This window comes from Oreochromis aureus, linkage group 3 (genome assembly GCF_013358895.1).
Source record: "Oreochromis aureus strain Israel breed Guangdong linkage group 3, ZZ_aureus, whole genome shotgun sequence".
NCBI lineage: Eukaryota > Metazoa > Chordata > Actinopteri > Cichliformes > Cichlidae > Oreochromis > Oreochromis aureus.
The window spans coordinates 50,521,457-50,545,094 of record NC_052944.1 but is presented as its reverse complement, the minus strand read 5'-3'; the positions used below and the strand labels follow the sequence as shown (position 1 = coordinate 50,545,094).

Genomic DNA, 23,638 nt, shown 5'->3' with positions numbered 1-23,638 from the left:
AATTTGTTCATTTCAGGCACAACAATAAAGTTGAACATAAAGTGCACAAAAAAGCAAATAAGCATTACAATTTTTTCAGCCCCCCCAATCGAGGAAAAAAAAAATAACAATTACATGTTCAAAGCAACGCAACTTTGGCCCAATATCAGAGAGAACTCCACTCTGGAGTGAGCAGTGAGAATTAAGCAGTCCGTTTTATTTTGCAGATTCAAGCTGCTCTTCATAATTTTCGCCTCCAGGGCCCTGTTTCAGAAAGCCGGTTTAGAAAACTCAGAGTTAAAAATGATACTCAGGGTTGAGTAACCCCGAACTGTCCAACTCGGAATATTCGGTTTCAGAAAGGCTGATAACAATTAGTTCAATCAACGCGGAGTTGCTTTAACCCCAAGTTAAGCAAGCGCATAAAGCCCTGATTAGTGGAGCACAGATTAAGCGAGTCACCATGGAGACGGAGGGAAAGAAGGCGCGGCCAATGTATTTTACAGCGCTTGAGGCCGAAATTCTGATGGCAGCATATGCCGATAACATGCAAATTTTGCGGAAAAAAAGTAACACAGCCTCAGCTGCAAAAGAAAGGGAGCATGCATGGCCGACAGAGTCAATGCGTGAGTGTTAATTTAAAAATTGATCTAGGGATTTCCACCCATTTAACATGTTATTTTATTATATTTCATTTTATTTTATACATTTTATTTTGTGATGTGATGTGAGCGCATGTGCAACCCAACAGGCCCCAAACGTTCCTGGCAGCAAGTAAAATGAAATATAAAAATGTAGAGGAAGAGGGTCCAGCCACTTCTCCAACAAACCTTTCCTCAGTAAGATGTTCAGCACTGATTTACAACCAACCTAAGTAGGCATGTACTATGAATGTCAATGCTATTTTCTGTGTTTCAATAGCTCCCTGTAAAGCAGCTGTACAAGACCTGTTTGATCAAGAAAATAAAAAAAATGCTTTTTGGAAATGGAACACTTCAAGCAGCAGAATGGAATGTGAGTGTCATCTATACAGCCAATCACGCCTGGGAACCCTGAAAATAAATGTAAAATCTAAGTAGTAGTTCAAGTATCACCACATCATGAATTAAGTTTTGTTCATCCTGATACCTGCAATTTTGTGGAATCCTCTTTGATAAATCTTGTGGGTCTATGACCGGGAACACCACAAGCGAGTACAGGAGACGTTTCAGTGCAACTGTAACATTCCTGACTGCCCGACAGACGGTAGCCTTGGAAACGTGCTCAGCGTCACCAATATTATACAGAAAGCTCCCGTTTGCAAAATAACGAAGTGCAATACAAATAATATGTACAGAACTGAGAGAATGTCCGCGATGTGTCACATGAGCAATATAAGGCCTGAGGATGTTATTCAAATAAATTATAGATTGTGCTGAAAACGGTAACGTTCACACAGAAAATCATCAGGAAATGATAAAATGTCCAAACGCGCTCTAATCACTCTCTCCCGGTGGACAGCTCTGCGGAGAATTTGGGCTTCAACATCTACTGGCTCTTCAAGTAAGGGGCACGCCATGTCTGACACTTCCTACAGTCAGGTTTCCGACAAAGAGGCGGAGAAGTTCAGGGTTAGTTGAAGTAAACCTGCTAGGGGGCAGGTTAGCTTCACGGAGTGTGTCGTCATAGTAACTCACTCAGAATTAATCTAAACTCGCTTTGTGAAACCGAAAACCCAGAGTTTTCGTTAACTCAGGGTATACTTACTCAGAGTTTGCACTAAACCGGCTTTCTGAAACAGGGCCCAGACCGGAGAGGACTGTGTTGAAAAGCTTCGAGTAATGAACCGTTTCTCAATACAAGCTTCAGCGCTTCAGAAGGCTTCATTTGGCCATCACTAACACAGACTGACACCCACTATATATACACACACAAGGTAATCAGGTAATGGCACACAGGAGAGGAGCACAGCTGATCCTAATTCACAAGATGACAGGAAGACACAAGCTGACACAGTGATAACAGACACAGACCTTCAAAGTAAAACAGGAAATTCACAAAGACAAACTCAGTGACACTAACAGAGCAAAGGAGGGAGAACACTAAAGCGCTACACACAAGAAACAAACCCTAAGCACTAATACAAAATAAGAATTAACACAAAAAATAAGATGAATCCAAAATGAAACACAAAACGCTGGTTAAATGGGTAAATGACCCAGGATCATGACAGTACACCCCCCCATGGTTTTAAATTAACCATGTGACAATGACCTTGTTTTTACTCTTAGTTGTGGGCATCATTTGTGTCTGTGTGTGATTGTCAGATGACCTAAGGTCTGCTGTGTTGTAGCATTTAGCTTTGCTGTGGTCAACACATATGTTAACAGATTATTATCTGTATACACTGTGAAGGAAGGTACATAATACAGATACTCTGCTAATCTTTCACAAATTGCCCATTTCATTTCCAGAAACTAACTTTCCAGAATGAATGTTAGTTTCTAGAGCAGCTGGGTGTTCTTGAACCATAACAAATGACAGCCAGTTTACCTTGTTGTCTCTGGTTCAATACCGCTTCAGTTCTTTTTGGGAGGCATCGCAGTGCAAAACAAATGGTTTTTCAAAATCAGGATAGCCCAAGAGTGGTGGACTTAGCAGATTGTCAATAAGATGGCATAGCACTGCCTGATGTTGGTCTGTCACTGTGATTGGCTGGCTTGAGGGAATTTGGTCTGATTTCTTCTTGTGCATGCTTCCACTTGATCCTTTGTCTTTGTCTTTTGGGCAGACTGTAAAGTGGCCTGGGAGTGTGTGAGACGTTTGGTATATATGGACGGTAGTAGAACAAGGAAAACCAGCATTTTTCTCAAATCTCCCACCGTCTCAGACTTGCAAGTTTTCAGTGCTTAAACGGGTGCTAACTCAGTGTGATCCATGCAGTAGCCATCTTTAGACACAATCCTTCCCAGAAATGTCACTTTGTCTTTGTATTGGAATTTCTTTTACTGATGTATTGGTCACTTGGTTTTAATATGTATGTTTCACGCTTTGTTGGATACAGTTAGATGGTGGGGCCTGGTGATTGTATCTTGGGAAGTGGAGGAACATTCAGCTTTAACTTTATTGCAGGCAGGCTGACCCCAGAGTGGGGCAGGATTCCACTGGTAGTGAAGTCTTTTGTTTACCATGTCTTTGAGAATGGGGGAAGTGGCAGAGTGGCAAAGAGCTGGGTTGACCCTGTAAAGAGGTGATTAGGGTAAACTCTTTCCTTGGAGGAAATCATAGGTGAAACAACAGCTGTGTAATACATTTTGTTCTCTTGACTGTATTTAAACCCAGGGCTGTGCAGGGATGGGGAGAGAGAGACTGCTGTCAGTGCTGCGATGGCCTCTCTTTCACTCAAGCTTGGATTTTATTCAAATATGTTAGCTACTCCTCATTGTATCTCTGCAGGCTTTGCTAATTAAATGTCCATAACATCTTTAAACACCTCACACTTATTTGGAGTCAGGTTCACACCATGTGCTTGATAGTAGTACAGAACCTCCCTAATATTATGCAGATGGTACTCAGATTATTTGCTGTGGACATAATTGTTATCCACATATGGCTGAGATATTTTATCGGCACTCCTCCATACTGCACTGGAACTCTGCTGGAGGTGAGTAAAAGCCAAAGGTGTAATAAAGGCTGTGAGTGATCTGCTACTCTCTTCCAGAAAACTAATGCTACCCTAGAAAAACTAATCTAATGATACGTCCAACACTGAGAAGAAGTGCACTCCCATGCAGTCGCACACAGACTGTGGTTGATGAGTGTGGGGACCATGATTTCTGAATTCATCCTCTTCTTCAGCAGGCTTGGGTAATGAGCTGTATGTGCATCTTACTAGAGTTGTGTCACTTCACATAAACATTCCTCCGCCTCAACTTTCTGTGATTTTAGTGTAGTTTTATTGTTTGACTGAGTTTGTTTCTTTGTATTGTTACGTCCCCACGTAGAGGTCTAGGGGTGTGTGTGGGGACTGGTAACAAATGGGTCCAGAACCGAATGAAAGGAAACCATACAGACTGTTCAGTATATATTATAGCTTTATTTCAAATGATCTTTACTGAAAGAGCCGGCAACACCACCAATATTTTTCCAATAACACTAGAAAAAGAAAAATGTCGCAACAACCAAACAAAAATCTCCACACCACGAGGAGGCACTTCTGGGGGCCCACAAGCCCACTCTGTCACTAGCAGCAGCAAGCTTCACTGCTGTTGAGGCCCACAAACCCACACCACTCACATGAAGGCTACTCTTCCTACTGCTCCTACAACTCCACACCACAGGCAGGACAATCACATAATAGGACCTCTTTCGCCACCTTCACACACAACTTGGGGACACCAGAGAAAACCGCTCTCCCACATCCAATTCATCCCCAGCTTATATGACCTCAGAGAGGTGATTGCTGACTGGGCCCAGGTGGTAAACAAGGCCAATGAACAGCAGCTGTGTCCTGGGGAGAGAGAAGAGAGAGACAGAGGGGTGGAGCAAGAGAGGAGGAGGCGGTACAAGGGCAGTTTCAGGAGGCCCTGCTAGGGCCGTAACAGTATTGTGCCTGTTTAGGAAGCATTAAGTCATACAAACAGTTGCGTTAATGGGCTTTATATTGTAAGGTAAAGACTCTTTACCTTAAAAGTAAAATGAGGGAATTTCTAATCATATTTTTCTCACATGTAATTTTCAGTAATGACCTGAATTAAATATGTTTTTTTTCTACAATTTTACTAATTTGACCAGATTTTTAATCATAACATTTGGCCAATAAAGTACAGTGGAGTATAGAGTACCACGAGCTACATTTATTGATGTGATGGACATTATTTCTTATATTCTATTTGCCTGCTATTGTGGTTGAACCTGTCTGCAGCCACAGCAAAGACAGGAGGACACCAACCATGAAACATGAAATCATTTATCAGCTTAATTCTTAAAGAAACAATAAAGTTAATCAAACTTTAGCATGTAATGGCTTTAAACACTTGTGTGTTATTCTATATCCCTTCAAGCCAATGAAAGAGTGCCATTTATATAACTTTGGTTCTGCTTTGTGTTATGTATGACGTATGTGTTAATGGTCACACATGTCAGTTCTGCATTTCTCTGCATTTTTTTCACCAAGCATGGTGTGATCTTATCTCACAGTAAATGAAGAATGACGAATGTGTTAAACACATGGACTATTTTTTCAGTGACTTCTCTCTCAGAAAGGCTTCTCTTACGTTTATCCTTTTCAGTTCAGCTCATACTTCAGTCCACCTTCAATCTAGGGTCTGTGGTTCCCCTGGAGTCTGTCATTGGTATGCTCTTTGTGTTAAAACATTTGATGTGTTTCTGAAAATTAAAAAGGTCCTCTGATAATTTTACACATCACCACAAATGTCCCATCCCCATTTAAAGGGTTAAATGCTATGTCAGGGTTTTATGGCAGATTTTGAGCATGTACCTTTTTGTACAATAGGTGTTGACTCATTTTTGAGTCAAACTTCTATTAAAAGTCAGATTGTAGAACATATTCAGTAAATATCTGGGAACAGTTGTTGATACAAAGCTTAATTTTACTTTAATTTAATTTTAGGCTGTGTGCATAATGTCATGGACCGGCTGTGTGGCAGGCAGGAAGTGGACCCAAACGCAGACTCACAGGAAAACAGGACTGAACTCAAAATACAGCTTTATTGCTGACAGTAGATAATAGCGATACAAAATAACATGAAACTAAACTGGGAAGTACTAAGGTAACTGACTTACGAGGAAACACACGGAGGGGCACACAGTCATGAGGGAGAACGCGACACAGAACTGAGGGAGAGGCAGACATAAATACACAGAGGGTTAACGAGGGAAGTGGGAGCACACGGGGAAACACAGGTGACACTGATAATCATAACAAGACACAACAGGAGTGAACGCAACACTGACGGGAGACTGTCAAAGTAAAACAGGAAGTGCACAGAGGTTCAGACAGGAGGAGAGAGAGCACGGGGAGAGCACAGACATAACGGGCTGGGTAAAACATGGAATAAAACACAAGGAGAGATGAGGGCTCACAGATACACAGAGGGCACACAGGGGGTAGGAGTCACAAGGGGAAAAACATAAGGAAACAACGTAACAGAGCAACTCAGGAAGCATGGCCTAAATAAGGAACAAAATACATGAAAACTAAGAATACTGGGCCAACGTGGCCCAGGACCATGACACATAAAGGGCCACCGGGGATTCCCATGTTTGTTTCCACAGTGATTAAACCATGATGATTCTCTTTTATTGTATTTTAATGAATCTGTTTCATGTTTTTTTTTAATCTTTATGGTTTGGATATCTGTAAAGAACAGAAGTTTAGTCAAATTGTTAACTGGTCTACTTGGCTGACACAGCTGAACCAAGCACCCCTCGAAACGAGTCGGTTACAGCAGTTGGCAGGTCGATGTTTCTTGATGATTTATACCCTTTGCGAAGTACATTTCTGGTCCCACAACGTAAAACAACAAGGTGTAAAATAGCTTTGTTGTGGCAGCAACCTACTTTAATGCAGTCATTGGTTGCACATGCAGAAGTAAAATGATGAAATTGCAGCACTTTTAGTTGTCAAAAAGAGGAAGGAAGCAGCAGGTTAAACTGAGAAGTTTGTGTCTCGACCACAGTGAGATCACAAAGCAGAAATTCTCCACTCCAATAACATTTTAGGCATTTACAGTAACTGTGCACACTAACTACAGTGGACAGCACCATCAGCTACACATCAGATCAATATGATGGACATCATTTCCTGTATATATCATTTACCTGCTGATGTGTTTGAACTTGTCTGCAGCCACAGCAGAGAGGAGGACACCAGCCATGAGACTGAAAGGAGCACAAGCTGCAATCATCTGTCTGCTCACTTTGTCAGGTATTTTATATTTACATTTTCATATTTTACAGATAACTGACTTTTAGAATTAGAATTAGAATTAGAATTCAACTTTATTGTCATTGCACATGTCACAGGTACAGGGCAACGAAATGCAGTTTGCATCCATCCAGAAAGTGCTTTAGTCGTGATATAGATATATTACAATATAATTTAGCAATAATAGAGATGTGTAAGTATATTACAGAAATGGGTCTATTATGGTATGTTCTAATGTACACAGTGTGAAGTATGTTATGAATATTCTATAACTATAAGTATGTACAGGCTGTAATGAGTACAAGCTATGTACAGGCTATGAACAGGATATAAATATGAAATAAAGACTATACAGAAATCTGAGATATACAGTTATACAGAATGTGAACTATGTAAGTTATAAACAGTTGTGGGATTAAAAATTATCGTATGTACAGAATGATTATCTACACAGAACTATACAGTAGTGGTAAAGTGCTAGTGGTTGTGGGTGTGTGTATGTTCAGTCCATGAGTTTAACGTGGGTCAGATGTCAGGAGGCAGAGTTCAGGAGTCTGACAGCTGTGGGGAAGAAGCTGTTCCGGTACCTTGTGGTCTTAGTCCGGAGGCTCCTGTAGCGCCTCCCAGAGGGCAGGAGGGTGAAGAGTCTATGTGATGGGTGACTGGGGTCTCTGATGATTTTCCCAGCCCTTTTCAGACACTGCTTCCTGTAGATGTCCTTTATGGCAGGAAGTGGTGCTCCGGCGATGCGCTGGGCAGTTTTCACGACCCTCTGAAACGCCTTCCGGTCCGAGGCAGAGCAGTTCCTTTTGATTACTTTTGATTAACTATAAGAAAATCCACAGAGATATGGCACATTTGCAGTTGATGGCTTTCTAAACATTTTAAACTCCAGCTCTGTTTATGCAAGAGTTGAAGAGAAGATAGTTTGAAGCTTCTGTTAAACTTTCCTCTGCCTCCATTTTGTCACATTAGCAAGAAAACACACAGACACAACACAAAGAAACAAACCGAGTTAAACAATGAAGCTCCGTTAGAAACACAAAGGTCCAAATGTTATTTGTCATTTTAATGACATTGATATACAATAAACCACCTGAACAAAAGTCTGTAAAACATTTTTATTATCAGCATTGTCACAGTTCCTGTCCGGCTGTATTCTTCATTTGTATTTTGTTGTTATATCAAACTTAAAGATTTTTATTTTTCCAAACACTTGACCAAATGAGTCTCAGATTCACATTTTCAATAAGTTTCAATTAAAGAAAGTAGTAATACAGAGCAGGTATCCTCAGTTACACAATAAGTACTTCAAATGTATACAAGTAGAAGTCCATCCATCCATCTTCATCCGCTTTATCCGAGGCCGGGTCGCGGGGGCAGCAGCCTAAGCAGGGAAGCCCAGACCTCCCTCTCCCCAGCCACCTCCTCCATCTTATCCGGGGGAACACCAAGGCGTTCCCAGGCCAGCCGAGAGATGTAATCTCTCCAGCGTGTCCTGGGCCTGCCCCGGGGCCTCCTCCCGGTGGGACATGCCCGGAACACCTCACCCAGGAGGCGCCCAGGAGGCATCCTTGTCAGATGCCCGAACCACCTCAACTGGCTCCTTTCGATGTGGAGGAACAGCGGCTCTACTCTGAGCCCCTCCCGGATGGCAGAACTTCTCACCCTATCTCTAAGGGAGAGGCCAGCCACCCTTCGGAGGAAGCTCATTTCTGCCGCTTGTATCCGCGATCTCGTTCTTTCGGTCACTACCCACAGCTCGTGGCCATAGGTGAGGTAGGGACGAGATCGACCAGTAAATTGAGAGCTTCGCTTTTACACTCAGCTCCCTCTTCACCACGACGGACCGGTGCAGCGTCCGCATCACTGCAGCCACAGCACCAATCCGTCTGTCGATCTACGGTTCCCTTCTCCCATCACTCGCGAACAAGACCCCGAGATACTTGAACTCCTCCACTTGGGGCAGGAACTCATCCCTGACCCGGAGTGGGCACTCCACCCTTTTCCGGCTGAGAACCATGGCCTCAGATTTGGAGGTGCTGATCCTCATTCCCGCTGCTTCACACTCGGCTGCGAACCGTTCCAGTGCGAGCTGGAGGCCTCCACCCGATGAAGCCAACAGAACCACATCATCCGCAAAAAGCAGAGATGAGATTCTGAGGCCACCGAAGTGAAAGCCCTCCGCCACTTGGCTGCGCCTAGAAATCCTGTCCATAAAAATTATGAACAGAACCGGTGACAAAGGGCAGCCCTGGCAGAGCCCATCACCCACTGGAAACGAGTCCGACTTATTGCCGGCAATGCGAACCAAGCTCTTGCAACGGTTGTATAGGGATCGAATGGCCCGTAGCAATGGGCCAGACACCCCATACTCCAGCAACACCTCCCACAGGACACCCCGAGGGACACAGTCGAATGCCTTCTCCAAGTCCACAAAACACATGTAGACTGGTTGGGCAAACTCCCATGCACCCTCAAGTATCCTTGAGAGGATAAAGAGCTGGTCCAGTGTTCCGCGACCAGGACGAAAACCGCATTGTTCCTCCTGTATCCGAGGTTCGACTAGCGGACGAACTCTCCTTTCCAGCACCCTGGCATAGACTTTCCCAGGGAGGCTGAGGAGTGTGATCCCCCTGTAGTTGGAACACACCCTCCGGTCTCCCTTCTTAAAGATGGGGACCACCACCCTGGTCTGCCAGTCCAGGGGTACTGCCCCTGATCTCCACGCAACATTGCAGAGGCGTGTCAACCAAGACAGTCCCACAACGTCCAGAGCCTTCAGGAACTCGGGGCGGACCTCATCAACACCAGGGGCTCTGCCACCAAGCAGTTGTTTAACTGCCTCAGTGACCTCGCCCCCGGAAATTGGCGGGTCATTCCTCTCATCCCCAGACTCTGATTCCTCCTCGGAAGACGTGTCAGTGGGATTAAGGAGGTCCTCGAAGTATTCCTTCCACCGCCTGACAATTTTCTCAGTTGACGTCAGCAGCGCTTCGCCAACACTATACACAGTGCAGGTAGAGCACCGCTTTCCCCTCCTGAGACGCCTGACGGTTTGCCAGAATCTCTTCGAGGCAGTCCGAAAGTCTTTTTCCGTGGCTTCTCCAAACTCCTCCCACACCTGAGTTTTTGCTTCAGCCACTGCCCGAGCCGCATTCCGCTTGGCCTGTCGATACCTGTCGGCTGCCTCCGGAGTCCCACAGGGTAACCAAGCCCTTCTACAAGTAGAAGTTTACAGTGCAATCATGCTGCGACCGCTTGGTCTTGTTTTTATTATCACCCGACCCAGCTGTGACCTGCTTTCCGTTAGTTTCAGCGTCAGTTTCTTTATCAAGTGTATTTCTTTCTGTTTGACAAGTCTTTCTTCAAGTACATTATAAATAACTGAGCAATATTGTGTCATAGTCCTGGATCGGTGAACCAGTGTTTTGAGTTTTGTGCTTTTGTTTTCTTAGGATGGTCGTGTTTCAGGTTTCAGTTTGTGCTTCTAGCTCTTCTGTTCTCCTTGGTTTGAGATTTCTACTGCTTAGCTTTTGGTCCCTGTACCCCCATGTTCTGTGTTGGTTTACTTCTGTTCAGTGTCTAGTCTGGGTCTGTGTGTCTGCCGTGTACTTCCTGTTTTACTTTGACAGTCTCTCGTCAGTGTGCGTCATCTTGTGTTTGGTCTTTCCCCGTCTCATTATTATTATTATTATTAGTGTCAGCTGTGTTCCCTGTGTGCTCCTCCTTGTTAGCTTTCTGTGTATTTATGTCACAGTCTCCCTCAGTTCCATGTCATGTCATCCCTGGTTGTGTGGAATTCTCCGTGTGTTTCCTGAGTGGTCAGCTAACTAGCTTTTCCCACGTTAGGTTTGTATTGTTTATTTCCCCAGTCTGTAAATAAAGCCATTGTTTGAGTTACGTCCCGTTTCCGAGTCTGCATCTGGGTCTTTTCCTGCCTGCACACAGCTGCTCCCTGACATGTTGTAAGAAACTTTCCCATCAGCTGAAAATCCATCAGCACACATCAGTTTCGCTTTTCTCATTTATTTCTGTCACATCTCTTTTCTCACAAAAAACTTTTCTCTTCAGTTCAGCTTCCTCGTGGTTCACAGGTTAAATTCCTTCGCTGCACTTTCAGAGTGTGTGTCCTCCTGCCTCAGCTCACATACAGGTTAACTGTAGAGAGCGTGGACACACCTTTAAAAGCATAAGAATTCATTGTTTTGTTTCTGATGTGCTCTGTGTTACAGCATTTCAGGGTCAGGATGGTTGGTCAGTGACTTACACCTCTACTCAGATTTGTGCCTTAAAAGGATCAACAGTGGACATACGCTGCACCTACACGTACCCATCCAGAGTAAATGGGAACGTGACTGTAGTTGAAAAAGCTTTATGGTTTACTAAAACGAAGGGTGATGAACATGTGGATGTGAGGACAGAGGCAGAGTTTGCAGGTCGTGTTCAGTATCACTGTGATAACAAAGACTGCACTCTGAGAATCACAGACCTGAGAGAGAGCGACTCAGCTGAGTACAAGTTCAGATTTGTGACAAACCAGCCAGGAGGGAAATATACTGCATCACCTGGAGTCACTCTGTCTGTCACAGGTCAGATTTTTATATTTAAATGTATAACATGTTTTCAAAATGAAAGATTTTGCTTGTACTTTGAGACACTACAAGCTATGAATGTTGTGTATATTTTATATTTTGCTGTGTATAATTTTTAGTTCTCCAGGTACAAGTGATAAAAACTTGGCCAACCTTGTATCCTACATGGAAGAAGGTGACGTGTCAGAGCAGTTGTCATCTACCTGATCCTCATTCATATGTCTGGTACCAGAACGAAGTGAATATTGACAGAAAGGAGTCTTCTTTTGAAAAATACTTTGGTTATACAGACAGCATTTCCTGTGCTGTAAAAGGATATGAGAAGCTTCCCTCTCCTTTAGCGTGTGAGTTTACTTCAGTCTTACACTAACATAAAGCTGCTGCTGCAGTCTTTTTATTAATGATCGTTAATTTCTGTTTCTAATACAAAAGATGTTGCTGCACCTTCATGTTTATTTTAAATCTCAGTAAAGTCAATATATCAACAGTAAGTCCCAACTGCCTCCTGCTCTGTGGTGCTGCAGTCAAATCTTCCTCTAACAAATCTGTTTCATATATTTCAGGTGTTGATGATCAAACCTGTAACAGAGTGTCTTACACCAGCAGAAGCATCTGTGCCCTCAAAGGTTCATCAGTGGACATTTCTTGCATCTACAGTCATACACATCCTGCTGTGTCCAAATTCTGGTTCAGTCCTGAACGTAGTCATCAGCAGCAGCATCGCTCACACCCCGAGGACCTCAGAAAAGACTCCCACTATGCAGGTCGTGTTGAGGTCATTGAAACAGAGAGAGGACGCTCCACTCTGAGAATCAGAGACCTGACAGAGAGGGATTCAGCCGAGTATCACTTTAAATTCAAAACACAAAGCTTTGAATGGAAGAGCAGTTTACCTGGAACAACTCTGACTGTAACAGGTACTGATGAACACACAATGTTAGCAGGTTTAATTAAGTGGAAACAAAAGTGATTGTTTTGTGAGCTCAGATATCAAATGTAGAGTTACATATCCACACATAAAGTCTCTCTCTACATGATGTCACTGCTGTGCTGTCATATTCAGCTCTGCAGGTGAAGGTGAGCAGAATAATATCAGTCCATCAGACTCAGACTGAGGCAGAGCTGAAGTGTGAAAGCAGCTGCAGTCCAGCTGGTCGTCTTTCTTACGTCTGGTTCAAGAACGGAGAGAAAAACACGACACAGCAAACTTCTGCTTATACAGACTACTTTAATCCTGGAGACAACATCTCCTGTGCTTTCTCAGGATACGAGGATTATTGCTCTCCATCAGTGTGTGAGTCTATTTCACTGTGTCACCAACAATATATCACAGCTCCAAGCCAGCTACAGTTTATCATGCTGTAATGTTACATGAGTTTAAACGCCAACTTTAACAAAGAAATCTTTTATCTGCAGATCCTTTAAAGCTTCCCTCTGTGTCAGTGAGTCCCTCTGGTGAGATAGTGGAGGGCAGTTCAGTCACTCTGACCTGTCGAACAGATGCTGATCCAGCAGCTAAGAACACTTTGTACAAAGGCATCCAAATCTTGCCTCTAACACCAGAAGGTATTTATCATTTCACCTCCATCAGCTCTGAGGACAGAGGAATCTATGAGTGCGAGACTGAGGATCAGCTCTCTGTGTCTTTGTTCATAGATGTCCAGTGTAAGTAAACAGATCAGTGATCAGGTTGGATAACAGTTTCCTGTAATGTTTTCATTCTTGGTGGAAATTTTCTCACACTGAATGTAATTTTATTTTCTCGGTTTCCTCCAGATGCTCCAAAGCTTCCCTCTGTGTCAGTCAGTCCCTCTGGTGAGTTAGTGGAGGGCAGTTCAGTGACTCTGACCTGTAGCAGTGATGCTAACTCAGCAGCTAACTACACCTGGTACAAGGAGAATGATAACTCAGCAAAAGCATCTGGACAGAACTTCATCATCACTGCCTTCAGACCTGAACACAGTGGGAGTTATTACTGTGAAGCCCAGAACACAAGAGGATGTCGCAGCTCCACCTCCCATCATCTCACTGTTGTGACAGGTGCTCTTTCTACATTCACAAGTCTGTTTATTGCAACATGTTTCACTGAGCCATTACTAAAAAAACAGTTACAAAGAACATAAGATTCCTCTCCAGGTTTTCAATAACAAAGCATATGCTCTCTCTCTCTCTCTCTCTCTCTCTCTCTCTCTCTCTCTCAATCACATCAATTTCTATCTTTATTTTTAGGGAAATCAATAATTATACAGAATATTATCAGGTTAACTTTGGTGGTCCTGATGCTGATTCCTCTGCTTCTTGTGATTTTGTGGATGAGGTAAAATAAAACATTGCTCTGTTGCAGAAGTGGTCTTTGACTTTCTGATTTAATAGTTTTACATTTAAAATGTGATTATTTGTTATTAGGAAGAAGAAACCTTTGAGCTCTACAGCTGAATCAAATGAACTTATGGAGACAATGGAGGTGAGAGTGAGATAGAGACAGGGTCAGAATTGAACTGATGTTGATGAAACATCTTGTCTAATCTCTTACTCTGTTTAATATACTATCATTATCCATGTTATTGTAAATATTTTAGTAGTTTATTACAAATGGATTTTTAGTAGAAAAGTTAATTTCTGTAAAAACATTTGACCACATTTTAAAAAGAAATCTAATTTTATCCATGACAATCTGCTTTGAGTTTGCTGGATGGAAACATCAGACCAACCTTCAAGCAAAAGTTCACCATCTAATTTTTGAGAAGATCTAATCAGAGACTCTGTTACTTTGTACAGATGCAGTCAAACCAAAGACAGGACTCAGCTGATGGAAACAGAAAGTAAAAACAGCACAGTGGAGAGTGATGCTGATGCAATGCAGATTTATATTTTTACTTTCAGCTCCAGTTATATAAAGCTTGTTTGTCAGCAGCACAACGTTAGACTAGAATTACAGCTTATTTTTGCTCTTCTGTTACCTGTTCAGATTATGTGTAGTACAGAAGTCCTTATCCAAGGTGTATTTTTAGATTCATTAGTTTGTAAAAGTTAACAAAAAGATGCTGATCCAGAAGAAAATATTTTACAGCACTTGCGGCCTGTTTTTTGTTAACAAAAGAGAAAAACCTGCAGCTACAACAGCTCTGTATATTGAAGGTCAGTTCAGGTTGATGCTTGTCCTTGCAACACATTATTACAAAGGTAGAACACATCATAAAGCAAAAATAACTGATCATGAACTCAGACATTGCTGGATTTGATATAAAAATAAATGCCAAGATTATAAACTCTGGCAGTTATCAGCAGCCGGATAGATTTACAAGCACAATCCCAAGACCTGACACAGCATGCTATATGTGACCTACATTGAAGCGGTCATTGGATGCATATGCAAGGATAAAAATAATGATGAGCTTGACCTCATAATGATCTTTACCAGCACCAAACAATTTAGCTAGAGTCTACCTTTATGTAGTACACTGTGTCAAGGAGCCGACACACTCACAAGCAGCGATTCAGGACAAGAGTCCATTTATTCACCTTCACGGTGTCAGGGTTCTGGGTCTTGGACCCAGCTTTTGAGTTACAGCAATACCTCACGTGTCTGAATTTAAAGGGATTTTTTTTCATTTTAAAATGCTCTATTAGCACAATGAATCTAAACAAAAAACATAAAATCTCAGTAGGAAGAAAACAAAAATCAGTGATGTGATGACAGTGGGTGCAAACATACAAGTACTACAGGTGAAGGTTGACAAGCTCATGATTAATTTAATTTGTGAAGGTCATTTTCTGTGGTTGAAAAACCTTCTTTTAGATAACTTTCATTGACACTGAATCCACAATGAAAAGTAATTTGCAGTACAGTACAGTAGATTGTACAATAATAGATATAGAGAAAACCCCAACAATCATATGACCCCCTATGAGCAAGCACTTTGGCGACAGTGGGAAGGAAAAACTCCCTTTTAACAGGAAGGAACCTGGCTCAGGGTTCAGCCATTGTTTTCCATTTGTCTTTTACTTCATAGTTTAGAAACAAAAAACTTTTCACTATGAATTTTTCACAGACATTCCTGATAGCATCCTCCCCTTCTCTTGTATGATCCCTGTGATTCTTTCCAGAGCTATGTATGTTGACTTCCAATGAGTTTAATTGGGCCGGATAAGTTGGAAGATTCATTCACTTTCCACAATTTCTCCTGCCATGTAAGACCGACCCAGCTTATTCCAGATTGCCTGGCATTTCTAAAGGTGGCTTGTGATAGCCATTTGTATGCATCATGCATCTCTTGCAGCATCTGTTGTGGCAACTAAATTTAATAGGTGGCATGGATACCTTTGATGTGGAGGAAGCTGATAATCAAGACTGGCATCTTGCTCCAGAATGATGAATGTCTGGGTAGTCCCTTTTGGTCTCTTCAGAAGTCTTGATCCAACTCTGATGCCGCTTTCTCAGGCTGACGTTGTTCACCAAACACAAGGAATGCTTTTAAATAGTTTGACCCACTGTCTGGTGTAGTTCTTACGACTTCCCACCTTATTCTGTATTGACAATGAATGTCATCAAGGGCACCAGCTAGGACATCAAAGGTGTGGGACCCTTTCAACCCCTGGCAAGCAAGGCCAGCTGTCAGTATTTTATTTATTTATTTTTTGCACTGTGTTTTGTAGAGACACAATAATTCCATCAAGGCGAGTTAAAATGTATCCCAACAATAAACCTTGGGTGACTAAATCTGTGAAGTCCAGCATACAGAAAAGGAATCATATCTTTAAACATGGTATACCTTCTGACCTCCACATAGCCAGTAAGGAGCTGAAAATTGAAAGTCTGACGGAAATAAAAAGACTTGGAGAGCAAAATAGCTGCAAATAAGCTGGTTCGAGTCCAGTATCAGAAAAACAGCAAGCCTTTGGGACCCAAAGAATAGCAGCAGTGTCACTCTGCATGGCTTCCATTAACACTCGGAGTTACCTGATGCTAAGTAAGAGTCTGGCCTTCCACTCCATAATAAATAAGTCTTAAGGACCCGATAACATACATTTATAGTCATTTACTTAAACCTTGCACTCAAAAACAGAAAGTTTATGTAGCACTAAATCACAGCAGCTGCCTGAAGATATTGTTCAGCAAAGACTCTACAATAAAATAACTTATACACACAAAATCATTTCTCTTACACCTCTGTTAAAGCTCACATTGTGAAGTATGTTGAATGTTATAAATATCTTAGAACAGATGTTGATTCAAAGCTTTATTATGATGCATTTAAGCTGTGTGCAAAAAGGGGCACCAGCAATACTGATGTTTGTTTCTCATTTCCACAGTGATTAAACCATGATGATTCTCCTTTGTCATGGTTTTGTTGAATCTGTTTTTCTTTTTCTTTGGTGTTGTGTTTTGGACATCTGTAAGAAACAGAAACTTAGTCAAACTGTTAAGTGGTCTAATTGGCTAAATGGTGAATCACCAGCTGAACCAAGCACCCCTGCAAACAAGTCGGGTACAGCAACGGCAGGTCGATGTTTCTTGAAGATTCACATCCTTTGTAAAATAGCCAGCCATTATTTTTAGCCATTTTTTTTTTCTTTTCTTTTAGTGAGTCTTTATTTTTCAGTATCTTGTGCTGTGGGCAGTGTCGGAATTGATATTTTTTGTATTGTCATTTATGCTTAGAAATATATAATCATTTGTATGCCGATAAAGTATCTTATCCTTATTAGGTCTGATAAGGGTCTGTGTGCACTTGTGCACCATGAGATGAGCGGAAGCAGCCTTAACGTTATAATTTCCATTATAGCTGTAGAAACCAGACTGTCTTGTTCGTTATCTCCAAGTGTAAGACTTCACACCTTTAAATGTCCTACTGCAAGTTCATGTTTTTATATTTCAGCAAGACGTTTACTTCTGCTTTTCTGCATACCTCATACACACAGTTTAAGTTCACTGAAAGGTTGTATGTCTATGTATGGTATAACTGGAAACACACACACACACACACACACACACAGAATATAGACACTGATGTTGCTTAAGAATGTCACGTATTTGTAATGGCATATTCATGAATGATTGCTTGACAATAAAAAGTGCTGTAGCGAAGGAATCAGTTGAAGTTGGCTAAGGACAGGTGAAGGCCTGGGCTGGCTTCCCTTGTGAGCCACAAAGACAAAAAACTCTGTCTTATCTTGTTTTGTCGCGCAGTTTGTTGGTCTTATGTTCCACTGGCCTAGATTAACCCTAAAGTTGTCTGATGTGGCTGCATATATGTATATATATATACATACACATATATATATATATATATATATATATATATATATATATATATATATATATATATATACACATATATATATATATATATATGTATATATATATTTGGGGTGCAACAATACACAAAATTCACAGTTCGGTTCGATACTTTGGTGTCAGGGTTCGATATTTTTTCGATAAAAAAAAATGTTCATACCTTTTTAATTTGTCATTTATTAAAATTATAAATATAAATTTTAACTCAAAAGTACAGTTTTTAAATTAATGTTGCTGAAACAACAAAATAATTAAAAAAATAAATCTATCTGATCGAGAAATCACTCATCTTTGGAAAAGAGAGTTTATTACAGAGAAATGGCTCTTTCCGAAATAAAAGCTATACTATGCGCTTCTTCTGGGGTATATTCTCAGCAGCATATTAAACATACCAGGTCCCCATAAGGCGAATCATGTGCTAACGGCTGTCTAAATGACTCGGGATCGCCCCGTGCGTGAGGCTGGACGGCGTCACCACGTTAACAAGCTAACTGCGCTAACGCACTAGTTCCCACAAATTGAGCATTGCGTGGCACATCCGACATACTGTTTTACTTTTGCCCATGACGCGCTTACCATCAGGGTGATGCTTCACATGAAAACCAAGATAGGTCCAAACGCCAGATCTGAATGAGAGTGGGGGAGGTTCAATTTCGGGTAGGATTGAGGCAGTTGCCATGTTGCAATGAGCTTAGCGTCTGTATCGCTAGCTTGCTCTGCGTTCAGTGGATCTGCGCTCGACAGTGCAGCCTAGGCGGAGTAGTCAAACGCAGATCCACTGAGCGCTCAACACAGACAGCATCGTCAGAAGAAAAGTTGATAAAATAAATTTAAAAAATTGTATCGTTCGATACATATGCGTACCAAGCCAAAAAGACTGCATCGAACCTAAACTTCACGTGTACCCTATGGGGTTTTATTATTTTCACATATGTGTAATAATAGTGTGTGTGAGGTGGTATATTTGTCTTGGCTGTGCAGACCACTTCAGTTTGTCTTTGGCTGTTTATTCTTGTCACTGGTTGCACATGCAGAAGTAAAATGATGAAATTGCAGCAGTTTTAGTTGTCAAAAAGAGGAAGGAAGCAGCAGGTTAAACTGAGAAGTTTGTGTCTCGAAAAGAGTGAGATGACAAAGAAAAAATTCTGCACTCTGATAACGTTTTAGGCATTTACAGTAACTGTGCACACTAACTATAGTGGAGAGCGCCATCAGCTACACATCAGATCAATATGATGGACATCATTTCCTGTATATATCATTTACCTGCAGATGTGTTTGAACTTGTCTGCAGCCACAGCAGAGAGGAGGACACCAGCCATGAGACTGAAAGGAGCACAAGCTGCAATCATCTGTCTTCTCACTTTGTCAGGTATTTTATATTTACATTTTCATATTTTACAGATAACTGACTTTTGATCAACTATAAGAAAATACACAGAAATATGGAACATTTGCAGTTGATGGCTTTCTAAACATTTTAAACTCCAGCTCTGTTTATGGAAGAGTTGAAGAGAAGATAGTTTCTGTTAAACTTTCCTCTGCCTCCATTTTGTCACATTAGCAAGAAAACACAGAGACACAACACAAAGAAACAAACTGAGTTAAACAGTGAAGCTACACTAAAATCACACAAAGGTCCAAGTTTCATTTTTTTGCCGTTGATATACAATAAACCACCTGAACAAGAGTCTGTAAAATATTTTTTAAAATATTTTGAACAGTACAATGTCTCGACCTCTCTTATAGCGGGCTTGTATCCTCAGTTACACAATGAGTACTTTAATTGTATTGAGTTTACAACTGTGAATGCAGTCACGCTGAGACCGCTTGGTCTTGTTCTTATTATCACCCGACCCAGCTGTAACCTGGTTGCAGTTAGTTTCAGCATCAGTTTGTTTTTTAAGAGCACTTTTCCTGTTTGACAATTCTTCCTGCAAGTGCATCATAAATAACTGCTCACATGCAGACAAAGGTTGAGCAATGTTTTAAGAAACTTTCCCATCAACTGGAAATTTATTTCTGTCACATCTCTTTTCTCACAAAGACTTCTCTTATTTTTTCCTGTCTTCAGTTCAGCCTCCTCGTGGTTCACAGGTTAAATTCCTTCGCTGCACCTTCAGAGTGTGTGTCCTCCTGCCTCAGCTCACATACAGATTAACTGTAGAGAGCGTGGACACACCTTTAAAAGCAGCAGAATTCATTGTTTTGTTTCTGATGTGCTCTGTGTTACAGCAGTACAGCGTCAGGATGGTTGGTCAGTGACTTACACCTCTACTCAGATTTGTGCCTTAAAAGGATCAACAGTGGACATACGCTGCACCTACACGTACCCATCCAGAGTAAATGGGAACGTGACTGTAGTTGAAAAAGCTGTATGGTTTACTAAAATGAAGGATGATGAACATGTGGATGTGAGGACAGAGGCAGAGTTTGCAGGTCGTGTTCAGTATCACTGTGATAACAAAGACTGCACTCTGAGAATCACAGACCTGAGAGAGAGCGACTCAGCTGAGTACACGTTCAGATTTGTGACAAACCAGCCAGGAGGGAAATATAGTGGATCACCTGGAGTCACTCTGTCTGTCACAGGTCAGATTGTTATGTAAAAATTTGTAACATAATTTCGAAATGAAAAGTTTTGCTTGAACTTTGAGACACTACAAGCTATGAATGTTGTGTATATTTTATATTTTGCTGTGTTTAATTTTTAGTTCTCCAGGTACAAGTGATAAAAACTTGGCCAAGAACATATCCTACATGGAAGAAGGTGATGTGTCAGAGCAGTTGTCGTCTACCTGATCCTCATTCATATGTCTGGTACCAGAACGAAGTGAATACTGACAGAAAGGAGTCTTCTTTTGAAAAATACTTTGATTATACAGACAGCATTTCCTGTGCTGTAAAAGGATACGAGAAGCTTCCCTCTCCTTCAGTGTGTGAGTTTACTTCAGTCTTACACTGACATAAAGCTGCTGCAGTCTTTTTATTAATGATCATTAATTTCTGTTTCTAATACAAAAGATGTTGCTGCACCTTCATGTTTATTTTAAATCTCAGTAAAGCCAATATATCAACAATAAGTCCCAACTGCCTCCTGCTCTGTGGTGCTGCAGTCAAATCTTCCTCTAACAAATCTGTTTCATATATTTCAGGTGTTGATGATCAAACCTGTAACAGAGTGTCTTACACCAGCAGAAGCATCTGTGCCCTCAAAGGTTCATCAGTGAACATTTCTTGCATCTACAGTCATACACATCCTGCTGTGTCCAAATTCTGGTTCAGTCCTGAACGTAGTCATCAGCAGCAGCATCGCTCACACCCAGAGGACCTCAGAAAAGACTCCCACTATGCAGGTCGTGTTGAGGTCATTGAAACAGAGAGAGGACGCTCCACTCTGAGAATCAGAGACCTGACAGAGAGGGATTCAGCCGAGTATCACTTTATATTCAAAACACAAAGCTTTGAATGGAAGAGCAGTTTACCTGGAACAACTCTGACTGTAACAGGTACTGATGAACACACAATGTTAGCAGGTTTAATTAAGTGGAAACAAAAGTGATTGTTTTGTGAGCCCTGATATCAAATGTAGAGTTACATATCCACACATAAAGCCTCTCTCTGCATGATGTCACTGCTGTGCTGTCATATTCAGCTCTGCAGGTGAAGGTGAGCAGAATAATATCAGTCCATCAGACTCAGACTGAGGCAGAGCTGAAGTGTGAAAGCAGCTGCAGTCCAGCTGGTCGTCTTTCTTACGTCTGGTTCAAGAACGGACAGAAAAACACGACACAGCAAACGTCTGCTTATACAGACTACTTTAATCCTGGAGACAACATCTCCTGTGCTTTCTCAGGATACGAGGATTATCGCTCTCCATCAGTGTGTGAGTCTATTTCACTCTGTCACCAACAATATATCACAGCTCCAAACCAGCTACAGTTTATCATGCTGTAATGTTACATGAGTTTAAAAGCCAACTTTAGCAAAGAAATCTTTTATCTGCAGATCCTTCAAAGCTTCCCTCTGTGTCAGTGAGTCCCTCTGGTGAGATAGTGGAGGGCAGTTCAGTCACTCTGACCTGTCGAACAGATGCTGATCCAGCAGCCAATAACACCTTGTACAAAGGCAAACAAACCTTGCCTCTAACACCAGAAGGTATTTATCATTTCACCTCCATCAGCTCTGAGGACAGAGGAATCTACGACTGCAAGACTGAGGATCAGCTCTCTGTGTCTTTGTTCATAGATGTCCAGTGTAAGTAAACATCAGCAGATCAGTGATCAGGTTGGATAACAGTTTCCTGTAATGTTTTCTTGGTGGAAATTTTCTCACACTGAATGTAAGTTTTTTTTTCTCGGTTTCCTCCAGATGCTCCAAAGTTTCCCTCTGTGTCAGTCAGTCCCTCTGGTGAGTTAGTGGAGGGCAGTTCAGTGACTCTGACCTGTAGCAGTGATGCTAACCCAGCAGCTAACTACACCTGGTACAAGGAGGATGATAACTCAGCAAAAACATCTGGACAGAACTTCATCATCACTGACTTCAGACCTGAACACAGTGGGAGTTATTACTGTGAAGCCCAGAACACAAGAGGACGTCGCAGCTCCACCTCCCATCCTCTCACTGTTGTGACAGGTGCTCTTTCTACATTCACAAGTCTGTTTATTTCAACATTTTTCACTGATGCATTACTAAAAAAGAAGTTACAAAGAAAATAAGATTCCTCTCCAGGTTTTCTAAAACAAAGTGTATGCTCTCTCTCTCTCTCTCTCTCTCTCTCTCTCTCTCTCTCAATCACATCAAATTTTTATCTCCATTTTTAGGGAAATCAATAATTATACAGAATATTATCAGGTTGACTTTGGTGGTCCTGATGCTGATTCCTCTGCTGCTTGTGATTTTGTGGATGAGGTAAAATAAAACATTGCTCTGTTGCAGAAGTGGTCTTTGACTTTCTGATTTAATAGTTTTACATTTAAAATGTGATTATTTGTTATTAGGAAGAAGAAACCTTTGAGCTCTACAGCTGAATCAAATGAACTTATGGAGACAATGGAGGTGAGAGTGAGATAGAGACAGGGTCAGAATTGAACTGATGTTGTTGAAACATCTTGTCTAATCTCTTACTCTGTTTAATATACTATCATTAGCCATGCAATTGTAAATATTTTAGTAGTTTATAACAAATGAGTCCTTAATAGAAAAATTAATTTCTGTAACAACATTTTACCACATTTTAAAAATAAATCTGATTGTATCCATGACAATCTGCTTTGAGTTTGCTGGATGGAAACATCAGGCCAACCTTCAAGCAAAAGTTCATCATCTAATTTGTGAGAAGATCTAATCAGAGACTCTGTTACTTTGTATAGATCCAGTCAATCTACAGACAGGACTCAGCTGATGGAAACAGAAAGTAAAAAACAGCACAGTGGAGAGTGATGCTGATGCAATACAGATTTATATTTTTACTTTCAGCTCCAGTTATTTAAAGTTTATTTGTCAGCAGTAGAATGTTAGACGAGAATTACAGCTTATTTTGCTCTTCTGTTACCTGTTCAGATTATGTGTAGTACAGAAGTTCTTATCCAAGGTGTATTTTTAGATTCATTTGTTTGTAAAAGTTAAAGATGCAGTAAAAACTTCTTTCCCAACAAAAAGATGCTGATCTAGAAGAAAATAATTTCCAGCAGTTGTGGCTTGTTTTTTGTTAACAGAAGAGAAAAACCTGCAGCTACAACAGCTCTGTATATCGAAGATCAGATCCCTGTGAATGCTACAGAGGTCATCACTATGCAACAAGTTTTGTTTTTCAACTTGAAATAAACTCTATTCGTT

The 23,638-nt window shown here is 41.3% G+C and overlaps 2 protein-coding genes across 5 annotated transcripts in view; both read left to right on the top strand.

Moving 5' to 3' along the window:
* The first annotated feature begins 6,686 nt into the window (after positions 1-6,686).
* Positions 6,687-14,768, top strand: LOC116334932 (sialoadhesin-like). Its single transcript, XM_039598798.1, has 10 exons — positions 6,687-6,907; positions 11,143-11,499; positions 11,622-11,846; positions 12,066-12,419; positions 12,566-12,796; positions 12,919-13,167; positions 13,279-13,542; positions 13,732-13,819; positions 13,909-13,966; positions 14,281-14,768. Exons 1-10 carry the CDS (start codon positions 6,808-6,810, stop codon positions 14,326-14,328), a joined length of 1,974 nt encoding a protein of 657 aa, XP_039454732.1. The 5' UTR covers positions 6,687-6,807; the 3' UTR covers positions 14,329-14,768.
* Positions 14,769-18,404: 3,636 nt separating this feature from the next.
* Positions 18,405-23,638, top strand: part of LOC116319915 (B-cell receptor CD22-like) — a 30,109-nt gene continuing 24,875 nt past the window's right edge. The window contains exons 1-11 of one of the 4 annotated variants that reach the window (XM_039598789.1): positions 18,420-18,457; positions 19,073-19,172; positions 20,036-20,392; positions 20,515-20,739; positions 20,956-21,309; positions 21,456-21,686; positions 21,809-22,057; positions 22,172-22,435; positions 22,624-22,711; positions 22,801-22,858; positions 23,173-23,627. In XM_039598789.1, the coding sequence (XP_039454723.1) occupies positions 18,431-18,457; positions 19,073-19,172; positions 20,036-20,392; positions 20,515-20,739; positions 20,956-21,309; positions 21,456-21,686; positions 21,809-22,057; positions 22,172-22,435; positions 22,624-22,711; positions 22,801-22,858; positions 23,173-23,220 (2,001 nt within the window). In that variant the 5' untranslated portion in view covers positions 18,420-18,430 and the 3' untranslated portion in view covers positions 23,221-23,627. Of the gene's footprint in view, positions 18,458-18,945; positions 19,173-20,035; positions 20,393-20,514; positions 20,740-20,955; positions 21,310-21,455; positions 21,687-21,808; positions 22,058-22,171; positions 22,436-22,623; positions 22,712-22,800; positions 22,859-23,172; positions 23,628-23,638 lie in introns of those variants that run through there. The other 3 variants (XM_039598782.1, XM_039598768.1, XM_039598775.1) reach the window with 3 other exon arrangements.

What these genes read in the sequence shown, in the direction of transcription:
- LOC116334932 (XM_039598798.1), top strand. Translation starts at nt 6,808, where the DNA reads ATGTGTTTGAACTTGTCTGCAGCCACAGCAGAGAGGAGGACACCAGCC. An exon ending in AGTCACTCTGTCTGTCACAG is followed by an intron (nt 11,500 to 11,621) that starts GTCAGATTTTTA and finishes TATAATTTTTAG; the next exon opens with TTCTCCAGGTACAAGTGATA. An exon ending in TTATTGCTCTCCATCAGTGT is followed by an intron (nt 12,797 to 12,918) that starts GTGAGTCTATTT and finishes TTTTATCTGCAG; the next exon opens with ATCCTTTAAAGCTTCCCTCT.